A 16,377-nucleotide genomic window follows, 5' to 3' on the forward strand; every position below is an offset into this window, starting at 1 on the left:
TAGCCTTCTTGTGCTTCAAGTTTTATTTTACTGCTGGCATTTCGCTACTGAAAAAGAAGAGAAGAATGTGGAACTTAACTCAGAATGACAGTTCTAAGAACACAAGACAGATGTCTGAAACATGCAAAACCAAGTCTGCTCTCCCTAAAACCTGAAGCCAGACCATGACATTGATTGCAGAAGCACTGTAAAGGCTCGAGCTGTTATTTAACTACTTCCTTCTATTTCAAAGCTTTAACATGAAAGCACACCCCTGAACAAGCTGTGCCCAACAGTAACATGTCCAAAACACAGCATGAAAATTAAATATAGGTGAACAAATTGACCTTTCTCAACATGCTCTGGAGCTCCAGGTATCCCACAGGTATTTTCATCCTTGAGTCCTTGGGCAGAGCTTAATGCAAGGTGCTGCTCCCTTCGCTGGATAAAAATGACTGGATATGCTACAGGGACCAGCATTAGTGGTATGGGGGAGGAAGGAATGGAGGAAGAAAAAAGGGTTTGGAAAGAATATATGAGCTAATCATGAGCTTCAATTTTGTGCTCAGTGCTGTGTTGTTATCACTAAATCACATTAAATTGATCTCACTCTAAAAAGCTTCCTGTATCACAAGAGCCAAGGTCAAGACAAAACAATAACTAAGGAATTCCAGTGGAATAAACCCAAGAACCACATTCAGCTTTTGCAAACTGAGGCAGCAAATGTTGCTATAAACAGACCGCAATCAATCTATAACTAATCTTTGTCATTGCCTAAGATAAGAGAAAAATAAATCAATAGGGTAAGGTGAAAAGTGAATTCACATACGAAGAGCTTTGTTTTAAAGTTTTATCAAGTCCAAGTTATAGTAGGTTAAATATTCAACACACCTTGACCTTTGTTATACAGACAGCAGAAGATGCAGTGAAGCTTCCTAATCCTCTCCTCCTTAGGCCTCCCCTCAGTTAACATAATTACTTGAGGACATGAGATGCAATGTTAGACAATAAAAACAAAGTAGACTATCAAGTCAAAATAATCTGAGTACTGTATATAACCATTAAGGTAAATTTTTTCTTTCTAGTTGAAGACTTAATTCTACCATCAGATTAATTTTCATTACACTGCAGTGCTCCAAACTGAAAGCTGAGGAATCAGCACTGGAGCAGTGCTGTCCACCAGACTGAGCAGTGTGTTGAAAGAACCTGGAGGCCTGAAACAAGATGTCTCCGTCTCATGTGTCCAGATGAGGACCTCATTTCTCCACAGCTTCCAACACGATTGAACTGTTATTTGACATAGCAGCAGGCAATGATATAGACAATCCTAAAAAAGAGAGAAATTATTTGCAAGTGGCACGGCTGCTTCCTACACTAGCAGAGGGATGCAGCAGACTGATGAAGCAAAAACCCTCTGATCGGATGAACTGACAAGTTCCAGACACCTCAAGCAGAATGGGTGAGCAGATCAAAGATACTTGCTTATCTTCAGCTCACATTTCAACCAGCAGGCACTGTGAGCCACTAAACAAAGAATGAGAAAACTTACTCTGTTCTAAATACTTAGGAGGCAGATCTCTACCCGCTACCTGAAGGTGGGCTTTCAAGAGGTACCCATGAAGCAGCGGCTGATGTATTTCTATGGTGCTGGAGTAGTTTACAGAAGTTTAGAGCCTAATTATTTAGACTTTAAAAGAGGAAAAGCAGCAGTAAAGAAAAATCCACATCCTGAACTGTATTCTGTTGGTTGCTCAGCTCACACTGACTCACCCAATGTACTGGTAACCTAAAGCTCCCTAGCCTCAGGGCTGTTTCAGAGGCGTGCCTGGCTCTAAACCAGCACTCACCCAAAAGTAATGATTAATCAGAGATAAACCATGCAGCACTCTCACTTGTGCATTCTTCCTTGAAGTCCATTTATTGAATTCTGGCTTTGGAAAGGCTACAGAAAACAGAGCGAATCCATGTGCTTTTCCACTATGCCGCACCTAGAGCTTCCTAGCTGGAAAAGTGACAGCTAGAGGCCAGCCTGCTTCAATTACTTTGTGGTCTGCAACAATCCTCCTTCATAGAGTCATTTCAAAGGACTAAACCCCAATCTAATACCTTGTCACTAAAGGCACACACCTGAATTATGAAAGCCTAGCTCTAAATAACTGAACTGTCCTGAATGTCTTGTGTGCCTCTAACTGCAGAAAGTAACCACAGATCAGGAGACCAAGAAATTCTTTCCTCTTGCAGAAATACTTCTCCCAAAACAATTGGCTTGAAAATAAAACACGGCTGGATTTTATTCAAGCAGTGGGACTTGGCTATTCAATAGGATTTGGCAAAGAGAAAGGAAAACTAGAAGGGGAACAAGGGGAACAAGTGATGCCAGCTGTTACCTTGTGGATTTCCTCTCCCTCCCCAGATTCCAGCAGACACTGAACGTTGTGTCTTATCCTCTAATCCCCATGGACATACTGACGGTATCATTTACTGCACACTTGGGAATTCTTTTTGCAACATGTTTATGCAGTGGGCTTGCCTCTCTGCTTTGTGATAGCATTGTCAGAGTGTACAAGGCAGCAAAGTGACAATAAATCAGTACACACAGGGGAATAACCCACCAAAGGCATGTCCCATCCCTCTTAAGTCTCTCTTGCCATTACCAAAGCCGTAATACTTTCTCAGTTAAAAGATCTCTGCTGTGCTGCCAGAAGACGTTAGCCAAATGGACTGCAAACAGGCATCAAACCGAAGGGGTTAGCTGGAGGCTACATGCAGGGGTTGGTTTCTTTGCCAGTCACAAGGTGTCACATGTACCCACCGCTCCACATGGTTGAAGTGACTCAAATCTGCTTTGATCGTAAGACATACTTGTATTACGTGAAGAGCCTGGAATACAGTTTGAGTAAAAGCCTCCTCCTGCTGACCAACCCAAATGGTCCTCAAGGGAGGAGAGCTGGGAGAGGGAGTCAGTCAATGAAAGGAGACCTCCAAATTCCCTTTGGAAAACATGTTCAAGACCACCAGTGACTTTTGCCACATGGAAAATAAAAGGCCTCTTTTGCCTTGGTCTCCACACCCTTACAGAATTTGTGTTAAACACTGTATGAATTCTGCTGCCTCTCAGCCCAGCTCTCAACTTCCCCCTCAGGATAAAAGAGGAGCTTTGCCATCTGCCACAGCAGAAGCTCAGTGACAGACTCCCACCCAGCCCTGGCCTTCTGGCCATCGTTCACATAACTGAGGGCCACACTACAACCAGGAGGTGAATGCAGACTGCTTTGGTGCAGAACACCAACCAGTATTTTCTCAAGTTCACAGAGACATTGGCAATGTGTTCACCTACAGTGCCATTCTAAACAAAACCTCGTGCTCCAGCACCGGATGTGATCAATCAAATGCACACAGAACCTTTTGGAGACACCCTTTCCCATGTGGTTCTCAGTCACTGAGATACTTTGGCTGTTGTCCAGAGCAAGTGATGAATAATTGTAAGAAATAATTGAAGGTACAAACCCCTTTGTTTTTAATATCTTTACAGGAACTACATTAATACAGTTCCTCTGTCATCTTATTCTCCCTCAGAGGGAATGGAGAGAAATTGCATCTGGAAATCCAGGTGGCTGAGCCCTGTAACTCTTCCTCCTGAATCCCACATAAATAAACATTAGTTCATATCCAGATCTTTTCTGTTTTCAAAACCAAAATCATTTGCCTTTTTCCTTTCAGCTTGGTACCATGTTTCTTTAATGTTGTTGCGAGATACTGCACCCATCTTTCAGCATTTGATTGCCTTAGGTGGCCTTTTTAAAATGGTCCTGTGGTTCAAAGCTCTGAGAAGCACAGTATTAAGGCATAGAAAACGAGGAGTTCTCTTTCCAGGGAGCAGACTGTATTTGTGTTACATTCCTTTAGATGCTGAACTGCAAATCCCATCCCTTTGGAGCCAAAAGGGGAAAAGACAGTCAGAAATATCCCAGCAGTCATACAATCAGTTGTCTGTAATTTTTTTTCTTTTTTGAATCTTTAAAAACAAAACAAAAGAGGAAAAAAAAACCCCATAGGTAAAGACAGAACAGAGTTCCAGATATGGGTTCTTGGGAGGGGTTTTCCATTCTTTTTGGCACCTTGTGATTCTAACAGCTGTTGTCCTCCCATTGAATAACAATCTGACTTGAAAGAGCTCTTTATCCACTATGGTTTGAGCTGTTACAGTTGTGGTTTGTTTTTCAAAGAAGCTGCTTTAGGACTCCTGCCATCCCATGCCCACCCTGCATCGCTCCAACTCCTCCCACTGCTTCTTCATTCGCTGGTTGCCTGTCCTTGTGGCACTGCAGATGTGATGACTCCAGTTTGGGCTGGGACAGCTCCACTGGACTCTTCTATCCGGGGTCTTTTGACTTCAGGTTCACTGGAGGAGGCTGCCGCTGTCTCTTCGGTCCCTGTCTCACATACTCTGCTTACTACAACAGGAGTGGACGAGCTGGCCTGGGCTGCAAGAAGCTGCAATGGATTTGTGAGAGCTGGGAAACAGGACAAGAGAGAGAAAGTGAATTAGTATGATGAAGTAGCACAAGTGTTTGCTATTCCAGAAAGCAAGAAAACAACACACCACAGTCCGATGCAACAGCTGGCACATATTCAAGTGTGGTTTTCAAGTCCCTTTTGAAAGGCTTTGTCTCTCTCACTTCCCCCACAATTTCAGCTTACCAAAGTGGTAATGATGAGAACTTCTTTCTTCCTATCTGTTGTCAAACAAGGCATTGCCAGCTAAGCACTCCTCTCTAGAAGGGGAGGATCAGTCCCCTGTTAAAATTACAGCACACCGCCTCTTTGAGGGGTAGCTCTCTGGCCACCTACAATCAGAACTTGCAAGCTACATCATCTGCGTGCTGTGCCTTCAATTTTAGAGGGCTCTCTTTAGCCCTGCTTGCACAGTAACAACAGCCAGTCTTTTGGGAAACTAGATCAGAATCTAAATATTGAATGCATTGACATCTCACTTGTAAAAAGGGCAGGAAAGAGCTTACCCCATACAACCAAATGCATTCCCATCAGAACTGGGATGAGAATGTAGCAATCTCTGGCTCTAATCTTGTATTCCAGTACTAACAAAAGATTTCACCCTCCCATTAATGAAAGCGGTGAGAAAAGACGACCATTTAGTAGCAACCCTCCGTAAAAATGTCTACAATTTCTAGTTCCAGACAGAGAATGTGCTTACACACTGGCTTTGGCACACAACACTGCTTGAAAAACAAAACACATGCAGTCTTTGGCCTCTGCATCAATCGGAGAGGCAGCCAAAGGGGACTCCGGAGACAGCACATCCTCTGCCCTCCAGACTGATTTGCAAAGGATGGAAGTACAGAACGTTAGGGGTGTGCTGACTAAGTGTAGCAAAAAAGAGCCCTAGGATAAATAAACAAAGCAAACAGAACAAAGGCCCTCAAAGCCCAGTGCAACTTCTCCCAAGGCAGCGGAAGGAGGGTGTAGAGTATCAGGAGGATGAAGGAAACCAAAAATAGGGTAAGGATGAGGGCAGTCACCAATTACACTGCAGTGACTTGGAGAACCTAAACCATGCAGCTGAAAAGACATTAGCTTCCTACAGACAGGAGTTAAGAGACTCAGGCTCCATTTTGTGAACTAGAAAATTCACTACCACTTACAGAAACCCCCTCAGACGCAAATGGAACACTTTCCAGTTTGACGACAGTGCTAGAAATATTTTGATGAGATGAGAATGTCTCAACATAAAGATGTTAAATACAAAACTGATTCTACAATAGACAAACATCACTGCTGGGTAGCAGCAACTCCACATATTTGATTATTTACTACTTTTATATCCTAGTTACATAAAACCTTACAGCTATCTTCATTGCTTCAATGAGATTCTTGCAATTCAAATGCAAGCCAGGTGATGCTGCAAACAGACATGGCAGGTATAAACATTCCTACCTTCATGAGAGCCATCTCCCCAGTGCCCTTCAAACTCCCCACAAGCACCAGCCTGGGATAGCAGAGGTGCTTAGCATCTCACTGAAACGGGCTGTGAGAAACCTGGATATACCATCCGCAGTCATCATCCTTAACTGAACAAAACCTGAGACACTGAGCAAGTAATAAAAAGAGGCTGCCAAGACAAAGCTAGTATGGGATTTTGAAAATCAGACTTGACAAATGACTAGAACATTCCTGTATATGAAAATATCCTACATTCATTCACCTGGTGAAACAGATCCTGTTACTCTCAGGCTCTAAGACCTTAAGATGGGCAAGTATGTTATTTTCTTAATACTCTATGGAGTCATTTCACAAGATCTAAAGAGCACCATGGAAATTTTATTACTTGGCATGCTTGAAGCAAAGGCTGTTGGTCAGAAGAAAACAAATGTGAACAGGCTATACACGAGAATCACTAACACTTTCAACAAGTAACCCTCAAAAAGTGGAGTATAAGTAATAATAAATGTATAGCCAAGGACAAAGGAAAGACAGGACTTTTCAGAAGCAGTGCTAGATAGCAACTGGGGAAAGGGAACAGAAATGGACAGAAGTATGTCCATCACTGATATTCACAGCCACAGAAGTTGAAGAATTGGAATACCTTTGGAAGCAGACAACTTGGACTCATGGAACAACTTGATACATACTAAGAAGAGAAACCCTTAGAGCTTTACAACCGAACTGCAAAGCTGAGAAGGAAATCAAACACCAGAAAGGGATGGAAACAGAGCCTACCATAAGCACTGCCAGTGATGCTGTTGGTGGGGACGGCATGTTTCCCATTCTGAGTGACTGCCCTCACGGGGAGCTGGTGCTGTCCAATGGTCACTGGAGCTGCCTGCTGAAGGATTGTGACTGTCTGTCCTGGAACACCCTGTGCCATCTGACTGGCAACTGTCTGAATAACACGGCTGGCTGTAGGTATCGTGGCAAATGCGATCGTTGGCTTTTCATCCATGCCTGCTTGAGAGTAAAACAGACAACCATTATTTACTACCCTGCCTGAGGAGCAGGCTTTACTCTCATGAACAGTTTAGCAGTGATATATACCCCAGGCTTACAAATGTGAAAATACCTCAGCACCACAGAAGGTCAGGGAAAAAACTGAAATATTCTCTATTGTACATAAAGATACACTATAAATATTAAGAACACTTTTCTTATAGCATAAGCCACTTGGCCAAAGAAAATAAAATCAAGATAATAAACTTGACCCTTTGTCCTAAAAAGGCACCATCTCCCTTACTGGCACATTATAGCTGTGATCACTGCAAATCTCAGCTTACTTCATAATTACAGGCAAATTGGCCTGACTTTCAATACCACACAGCAGGAGAGGGCATTACGTGCTTAAACAATGCCTGAAGCTAGAAGTCTGCAACAGCTTGCTGTCAGGCGTGCACATAGGTTGATTTACAAGGAGGTCTTTCCATAATTGCAAGCTTTTGCCAGCTATGGAAGTATAGGAAGAAACCAGAAAGAAGAAAAAATAGTAAGAAAAAGGGGCGATGAGTTCTTGGATAGAAATAACTGTTTGAGAGCACTCAGCCACTTATCTCACTTCCCAACACAAGTAAGGGGTCAATTCAGCAGGTAGGTAACAGAGGACAGCCTCCTGCTGGGCACGCAGGAAAGGAAAGCCACTCTTCTTCAAGGCTTTTGGGTCTCAAAGCAGAGAAAGCAGGAAGCACAAACTCATTAGTCCCGTAGGAAGAGAAGACTTCTCCCATTTTAATTATTAGTAGACTTGTAAGAAGAGTGGAATTAGATGGCACATAAGCACTGAGCTTCCCAAACTGATGGGAAGCAGGGGGAGAAAAGGCAAGGAAAGCAGAGAGATAAGGAAGGAAAATGGAGCAATCAGCAAAGACAAAGGGAAGGTAGAGACCAGAAAAGGACATGAGCAGGAATAAGAAAGGGACAAGTAGGAAAAGAGCCAATGACACCAAGAATTAGTGAATGAAAGAATGGAGCAGGTGACAAGCAGCTGCAACTGCTAGTACTTCAGGAACATGTATGGGATCCAGACAGGAATTTCTAGAGAATGCAAGTGAAACTCAAGCATGATGAACTAAGAATGCCAGTGGTCCTGCCACTGCAGTAGGGGAAAGTCTTTGTCATTTTCCTCTTTCCCTTAGAGAAGAGTCATTGCCCCACTACCCACATAAAAGCAATCAGAGTAACCAGTCTTGCTGCTGGTACAACACAGATCTTGTAGCACTAAGCACTTGTGAAATGGTGAGCAGACAAGGTGCTGTCTACATCACAGCAGGAGAACATTTAACTCACTAAAACCCCCAAGGCTGGATTTTCCAGCTTAGGAAAAAAAGGAGGCCTTTGTTGTAACTGGTTTTTGAAGACTGCTTTAATGGGGTACTGCCCGCACTTCCAGAAGCACATGCTTTCCTCTAGGAATCCAGGCCTGCAGAAAAGAAAGGCTCAATCATTTATTTACCAGGCCATCTGAAGCAGAGACTTTCAGCCTTTCCTAGGCCATCATTTTTGGCTACAGAAAGTATCCATTTCCATAGCACATCCAGCTGACTAATACACAAGCATAATATTGATATAGGGGATAAATATTTAAAGCACTGCATGTTTTTTCAGCCTCCAAAGTCTCTTAAATTTGTTCCCCACAGGAGATAAGCGAGCACAGTCACCCTGCTCACTCCTGAAGGCATCAAACGGACAAGCTATTACTTGGTTTAAGTTTTACCTTAAGAGAAACATCTTTGATTGAGGGCTAAGCACCTAGCAAGTGAAAAGACTGTGACAACCCCCCCCCCAAGCCTGCTCAAGACTTAGCAGAGTAGTAAAGGAGGTGAAAAGCTACCTCGGTGGTCACCAGCTAAGTCCAACACTGCTCCTGCTGCTTCATGAGCTCCTCCTGCTGTGCCCTGGTTCGTGAGGATGTATCCATTTGCAGAGTTTGCAGAGGAGGTCACAACTCGGACCATTGTAACAGTGGGAGCTTGCTGCACGACGTGAATTGCATGACATGAAGGCTGTTGAGAAGTCACTATTGATGCTGGCATGTACGCGACTGGCTTTGCCACCAGAGTAGACGGTCGGGGAGGAACAGCCATAATCACTGGCTGGGCACTGACTGGAGATCCTAAACAGAACAGAGAAGCATACATTAGTAGGAGAGGGGAAAAAGGCCTCCATTCATTTCACCTGTGCGCTTCTAAGCTCTGCAATAATCCTTAAGCACTGGCAGGAGTAGGGAATGAAAAATGAAGCTTCAAAAATATCACCTTCAATCTTCTCTTTCCTAACTCACAAAAACCTCACCTGCCATGTAAGCACATGTCTGTGAACAAAAGCCACAACAGGCACACAAAAAAAGAAGCTTTACTTAATGAGCTTTGCCTTTCAACTTCACCAGGAACACCCTACACGTCAGGCCAGTCACAGCACAGCTGACAAGCAGATACTTACCAGGGCTTAACAAATTACCCTGGCCCTGGCCACAGCACCACAGAGCTCTGCCTAGCCAAGGTGATCTTATCCAGAAAGCTGGTAAATTAGCGTGAGTGAGCTACCACTACCATGGCGACTCTGCTGTCAGCTCTTTAGAGCCACCTAGTTCAAGGTTAGCCCATGTGTTTCTACACATTCCTTCATCTCTTGCCCCCTCATCCAAAGACTAGTGAGAAAAATGCTCTGAAGTTGCATATGCATCATCAGTTTCTAACAACAACGTGGAGAGACCTAGATCCTCCTGTAACACACTGTAAGAAGCATTCCACTGTAAGAAGCATGGCCCTCGGTGCAGCTGAAGTCACCCTTTGTGAAACAAGAGCTACTCACCAGGTGCACTCTGTGAATACCGATACTCTGGAACTGAGGCTAACTTTGACCCAAAGTCATGATCATGTGGAATGGGTGAGCCCTCCCGTGACAGGCACTCTGGAGTCTGTAGGCCACTAGAGTGAGGGGACAGCAGGCCAGGGTGAGTAGGGGAGGCAGGAGCACTCCTGAAACACCAAAACATAGTGTTGGCAAGTGTACATGCATTTTGACCAGAAGACAGCAGCAGAAACCAAGAGTTACCTCCAGGACAGGATTCTCCATCAGAAAAGACAGCTTTTCTCCCACACTACCCAATATATAGTCTTGTTGAGAAGAGTTGAAAGGTACACAGTAATGCTCTAGCACTAAATACTGTCATACTATTCCTTGCTGAAGGAAACTGGACCCAGAGTATGCTTAACATTTCATTTTAAGACCCACTGCTGACAGAGGAGCTGTAAATGCCTCATGTTCAGATCAGTTTTATAGTTTCAGGCTGTTCTCAAAGGATCTTTGTCAGTGTTTGAGAGTGATGGCAGAAGAAGATGCAACGTGGATGCAAGTGTCTTGCCCCCACATATGCTTGCACAGCAGCTACTCCCCCTTCTCCCCACTGCATCCCACCTCTGATCCCAGAGAGGCACCAAACACACAAGGAATTGAACATTTCTTTAAAGACAAAAGACAGAGAAGCTGATCAGCTGAAAACCTCTCCTCCTGCTTCCTCCCCCTCATTTTACCAGACAAAAAAGAAGAGGTGTGGGAGGAATGTTACATGAAACTGCTCCAGCTAGTGTTGAATTGCAAGCCTTATCCTCACAGCTATAAGGCTCAGAGAAAGCTCTCACTGCACACAGCTTCTCTTTTGCAGTTACACTGCAGTGGCTATGCAGAACCCTCCATTGCTTCACTGCTCACAACCACAATCGACATGGTCTTTCCCTATAGGAGAGTGTTTCAAATACCAGAAAAGTTATTCCTCCTATGATCAAATCCACATCTAAACACAGCTTTCCTGAAGTGAGAGACTGGCATCTGAAAACACTCCAGTGATAAATGCTTTGAATTTCTTTGAAATGATGCCAAACCAGATAGTTATTTGATGCACTTTTGTAGCTTGGTTCTGGATTTTATTTTATCTTCCTTTTTGGCAAGCATTTAAGAAGTCAGAACAATTTTCAGATTATGCCCCAGGACAATCTAACTGTATCAGCTCTCCAACTATACACAGCAGTAAAGTTTGTTCACTGCACGTTGGTTTTTGTTTGCTTTCTTTGCAATGAGTTTGGCACAGCGATGAGAGGAAACTGAAGTTACCTGGAGGAGAGAGGCCCAAAAGGTGTTCGGAAGCAGGACACTCCTCTTTGCCTTCGTTTTCTAAATGCTTGCTCTACTAGTTTGGCTTCAGAGGCAGGGTCAATTCGCCAAAAGGAGCCTTTTCCAGGCTCCTCCTGGGAGCGTGGGACTTTAATAAAGTAACGGTTCAAGGAGAGGTTGTGCCGAATGGAATTCTGCAGGAAGCAGAGGAATGAGAGGATTATTTTGACAAGAGGATGTATATAACAAAGACGAATGGGTTTCACCACACAGCTTGGAAAAGTAAAATCCACACTGCCAGAATCAGTGTTGAAGGCAGACACAAGTCACTCGACTCACACAGCTCCGAAGTCACAGAAGTGCTGCGAGAGAAAACCTGGGGAAACATGTCAGAGTTTCTACTAACCATGCTGATGGGTTTGCTTGGTACTTATCTATCACTTAAATACATCTGGAGCCAGGCAATGCAGTGACTTTTCTGTGGAAAGCAATGAAAGCAAAGCTTTTGCTGATGCAGGGGGAAATCACTGCAAACCACATCAGAACTCTCTCAAAAGACAGGCTTTATTTTAGGCAAGCAGGAAAATATTGCCTGAGCCTGTGCTGCTTACCTGCCAAACGATCACCAGGGTGCCCAAACATGCCCTAAAGGACACTGCATCTCATGGTAATCATAATGCAAGCCAGCCAACATGCCCTCAGACAGCTGTCTGAGAAGAATCCATCATCTATGTGGCACTAGTCTGGCACTGTGCAGCTCTCCAGATGCTTACAAGACTATTTATGCTTTTAATTGCAAAAGCCCACCTCTTACTGGGTGTTGCACTGTCTTTTGGGCTAGGGGAAAGGCTCAGTGAGCCCAGGTGTGCACAAGCTCATTTCTGTTCCACTTTCAACACAAAACAAGAGCTTCTGTAGCAGCTTTAGACTACCTCTTCACAAATGAAGCCTTACAACATCATTGGCAGGAGGGAGGAAAAGGCAACTCATCCTCCACTGAAACGCAGCTCTCTTTGAAGCAGGATGCAGTAACTGGTTCGCAAAGCACAACTCTGCTGAGCAGGTTAAGGCAGGAAGTGAATTCCACAATTAATTAGAACTGCAGGGAAAAGCCAGGGAGGCAGAAATGTATTTATTCCAACTGTACTCAAAGTGCACCAAGCAGTACTGCTCCTGCCAGTTGAATGCAATAAAATCACCAGCTGCAAGAGGCTTTCCAGCTGCATTCATGTGTTATATTCAAATCACAACACCTATTTGGAAGGTGTGATGCCAAGGAAAAGTCTGAAAGCAGGTGGAGCTGAGGTTTCTAGAACTTTGAAAGCAGCCCTCAAATGAACACTTAAGCTTGATTTAGCATGTGTTAACTACATCCAAACTCTCCTATGAAGCTGGTCAGATTTCCTTGAATACCACAAGGAACACACAGACTCAAAGTTCCCCCAGTTCTCATTCTGAGATTCAAAACTTGCCAACTGTGACTTAGGCAATGCAGTTGATACAGTGGGAAAACAAAACATCTGGGATCATTTAAGGTACTGTGGTTAAAAACTGGGACCTCAGTTTTGGGTTGGCCGGCTTCTGCCTGGACAGATCACGCCAAACGAAGACCAGGCAAAGAACTGAGCAAGATTAAGGCAAGTATCTGGGCAAAGGACTGACCGATAGCAAGGATGTGGGAGAATAAACATACAAAAATGAAAGATGCATGAGTAGAGCATTAAAAGGGTTTCAAGAACCCAAGAGGCCAACAGTAACACACTACACTGCCACAGAAAGTATTTAAAAACACTAATCACCCACAAACAAACTAGTTAGCTTACGTTAAACAAATTCACTCTGGGAACAGTCAAAGCAGCTCTATTCCCAGTGCCCCAAAACTTTACTACATGCATTTCAAAGCAGATAAGCCCTGTCAAAGTAGTTTAAAAGCTTGTCAGTGTCAAGAACTCACCTGCCAGCCTTTGTCAGCAGTTCTGTAATATGGATAATGCTTGGTAATGTGGGCATAGATCCCACTTAGTGTTAATTGCCTGTCCTGGGCTGAAGATATAGCTTGCACAATTAGCTGAGCATAAGAATAGGGTGGCTTGGACTCATCCTAAGGAGGAAAACCAAACAAATTTAGTCACTAGTAAAGAATTCCTACACTACCAACATGAACTAAAGAAGCACACTGGGCTGTAATTTTCACAGACGCTAAGACAGCATCAGGGGCAACTAAGAGCAGCATCACCCTCTTCCCTTTCACTCCTGTTTAATACTGCCAAATCCCAATTTAGCACTGAGCCAGATTAAAGTATCTCCTTCTCTCTCCCCACAAGCACGCACAAAAACCCCAGCTTGAATCTGATTCCATTCCTCACCGAATCTACCACCAGCTTAGAGCTGCACAAGGAAGAGGATCAGGACATGCAATTGAAAGCAGAGTGAGAGCATGTAGGGTATGTTTACAGCTTTCAGTGTTTATGAAACCAAAGCCTTCAATTCTGCCCAGCTACAACTACACTCTGCTAGGAAGGTTTCATGCAAGCCTGCTATCAGTTCTCCTCCCAGCAACAAGCTCGATATGAAACTTGATCCCATCCCTTCCCCTCTCCAGCAGGATTTGTTTCATTCTAAGAACTGTAATTTGTTTGCCAGATCTCATATTCCCAGCTCTTCATATTACTCCATCAAGAAAAGCGCTTCTTGTCTCAAGGGAGAATTCAAGCTACAAAAAAAGCCATCCAGTATTGTGCTCCTCCACCCAGTCCCAAATCAGGTGGTTTTGGATGTAAACCTTTAACTTTGATCTGAAGATCAGCTTACCAGAATAAAATTTTATCATTATAACTAAGTTATTTTTTAATCTAAACTCCATTTGCTACTCTCCTCATTTAATGCTTGCTTGACAGGCCTGCATGTTTGTTTTAAAGTCAGACTACAGATTTCTCATGGCAAGGATCTGGCTTCTTCCTCTGCTTCCCCTTTCTCCAACTGTGTTTTGCAAAATACCAGTAATTAAAAGGCAAAACCAAGACTCTGGATTTTACTGCACTTCTTTATGGGTTCTTGCTTTATCAAACAAGCAAAAAGAAATTCTTCTTCCTTAACCATTTTAGTGAATGACTTGCAGACAGTCTGGGCAGCTAAGGAAGTAGATTGATCCTCTACCACTGGTTTGAGGGCATGGTCTCAAAAACCTGGAAGATACTGTACACAGCACCCTTACACCCCCTTTAACTATATCCACCACTAGCAACAAAGTCCAGATCTTAATAAGCCTCCCCATGAGCACTGCTGGGTAAGTTATGTTGCTTTGAACCTTTGGGCTGTCCCCGCCAGATGCATCTGCCTGCTGTTCCGATGCTGCTTTTGCAGCATACTCTGCTGCCAGCTGCAGATCCGAGGTAATGTTGTGAACAAAGCGATATCCTGAGGATCCAGCACCACGTGGACTGGCCGGGCAGGAATTGGGAACACTGGAGAAACAAGAAGCAAATAGAGTTATTTGTTACTTCATTTATTAGTAAGACACATAGTTCTTACTCTGAGGTACAGTAAAGTTCCCAGGTCACTGAGAAGCAGATATGTACTGGACTTATTTTTATCCCTGTGGCTTATCCAAAGCCCAAGACAGAATGAGAAAATAAAGTCAGAGATAAAACTGGAATGCCTACAAAGTCCGGACACCCCTCCCACCACACACTTTCTGCAATCACAAGACAGCAGAGTCTCAAAGTATTAAACAACTCCCCTGTGTTTAGAGAAGCACTTCAAACTATGTGGAACTTCCAACAACATACACTCTATCAGGGATGAGTACAGAGCTTGGTATTATAAACTGTGAATGAACAACACACCACTCTTCTTATAATGCTGGTAATATTTAGTCAATCCTCCTAACAGATACAGGCTGTGTTGTTTTACGTTATTGTAGTTGAAGCATTCAGTGCAGGCATCTGTCATGAAGGTCCCTGTCCAAAACAGCACCTGAGCTTCAGAAGATCACACACTGATCAGTGCCACACAGCTAGAGACAGGTATTTCCATAGCACACAAATGAAGCTGGAAGAAGGGAGATGCAAGGCTTTCAACAGCATACAACACAGAGGGTAGCTCACTCACCAGCTCTGGCTAGCATAGAGAAGACATTCAAAGTGGCAGGGCCACCACAAGATGGCATTACAGGAACAACAACCGAGCAGCAAAGCCCTGCTAGAGCTCATAAAAAGCCACAAACAAATGAAAGGTGGCTATAATTTGCAGCACCACTCAGGCACACAGAAGTGAGCTTCAAGACGGGTACTAATCAAAAGGGCTTGTCCAGTGATCACACATCCTTAATTTGCAGAGTTGAAAGGATGGGAGGAGAGGAGTGAGTCTGGGAATCTAATGTTCCCTTTCTCTGTCCTGTGCTGTCCGGCAATGAGGGGTAAAACACCAGAGCTGAATGACACACAGCCAAATCCGAGGATATACATATGTCTTCTACATAAGAAGAGAGAAATAGGGAACAAGAAAGCAAAACAATATTCATAAAATTTACATAGCAAACCAAGCAGTTCAAGTGGTAGGAAAAGATGCAAATTGAAGCCCACAGCTGGGAACTAGGATTCAGTACAAGTGGCATAAACAATCCTCTTATCAGTCAAACACCCAGTAGTAGTGCTAACCCTGACATAGATCAATGCAGTAACTGACACTCATTAGAGGACTACTAAATGCTGTATGCAAAAGCAGATCACAATCCCTTCCTCCAAAAGGGGACTGTCTAAATAGCTTCCCCCCACACACATATACATGCAGAGAGGAAACTGTGAGACAGCCCTTATTTGTTCAATGGGCAATACCTTGAGCACATAAGCAATCTGACAGTGTAAGCAATGACCAGTTCCTACCACAGTCCAGCCTGTAAACTGAGAAATACTGCTTCTCCTTGTGGTGTCTTGGCAAATGGCTGCAGGGCTGAGCTCAGCAAAACCCAGACTGGTTTCTTTTAAAAGAGAGTTATAGGATGGGGGGGCCGGAGCAGGCAGAAAAGGCAGCAGAAATATCCAGCCACAACAAACCTTTGCAACAGGAAACCCATTTTCCTTATATTAGAGATATGCAAAGTGTGGCACAGCACCTGATAACCCTTTCAGCAATAGTCTTTGGCATGAATGGGTGATAAAAGAAGCGCAGCAGGAGGTGCACGATACACGATGTTGATGAGCCCACATGTATAAATCTCCCTTTGCCAGAGATAAAGGCATTTTAAAATGTCTTTCAAAAATCAGAAACCTGTTTGTGCAGGAA

The 16,377-nt window shown here is 43.7% G+C and overlaps 1 protein-coding gene across 1 annotated transcript in view; it reads right to left on the reverse strand.

Moving 5' to 3' along the window:
* Positions 1-2,234: 2,234 nt before the first annotated feature.
* Positions 2,235-16,377, reverse strand: part of FOXK1 (forkhead box K1) — a gene marked incomplete at its 5' end in the record, with an annotated part of 49,343 nt that continues 35,200 nt past the window's right edge. The window contains 7 exons of the mRNA XM_080619561.1: positions 2,235-4,493; positions 6,718-6,942; positions 8,816-9,097; positions 9,796-9,962; positions 11,095-11,288; positions 13,049-13,195; positions 14,402-14,558. Coding sequence (XP_080475687.1) covers positions 4,273-4,493; positions 6,718-6,942; positions 8,816-9,097; positions 9,796-9,962; positions 11,095-11,288; positions 13,049-13,195; positions 14,402-14,558 — 1,393 coding nt within the window. The 3' untranslated portion in view covers positions 2,235-4,272. The remainder of the gene's footprint in view (positions 4,494-6,717; positions 6,943-8,815; positions 9,098-9,795; positions 9,963-11,094; positions 11,289-13,048; positions 13,196-14,401; positions 14,559-16,377) is intronic.

This window comes from Psittacula echo, assembly GCF_963264785.1.
Source record: "Psittacula echo genome assembly, chromosome: 5".
In the NCBI taxonomy this organism is placed as follows: domain Eukaryota; kingdom Metazoa; phylum Chordata; class Aves; order Psittaciformes; family Psittacidae; genus Psittacula; species Psittacula echo.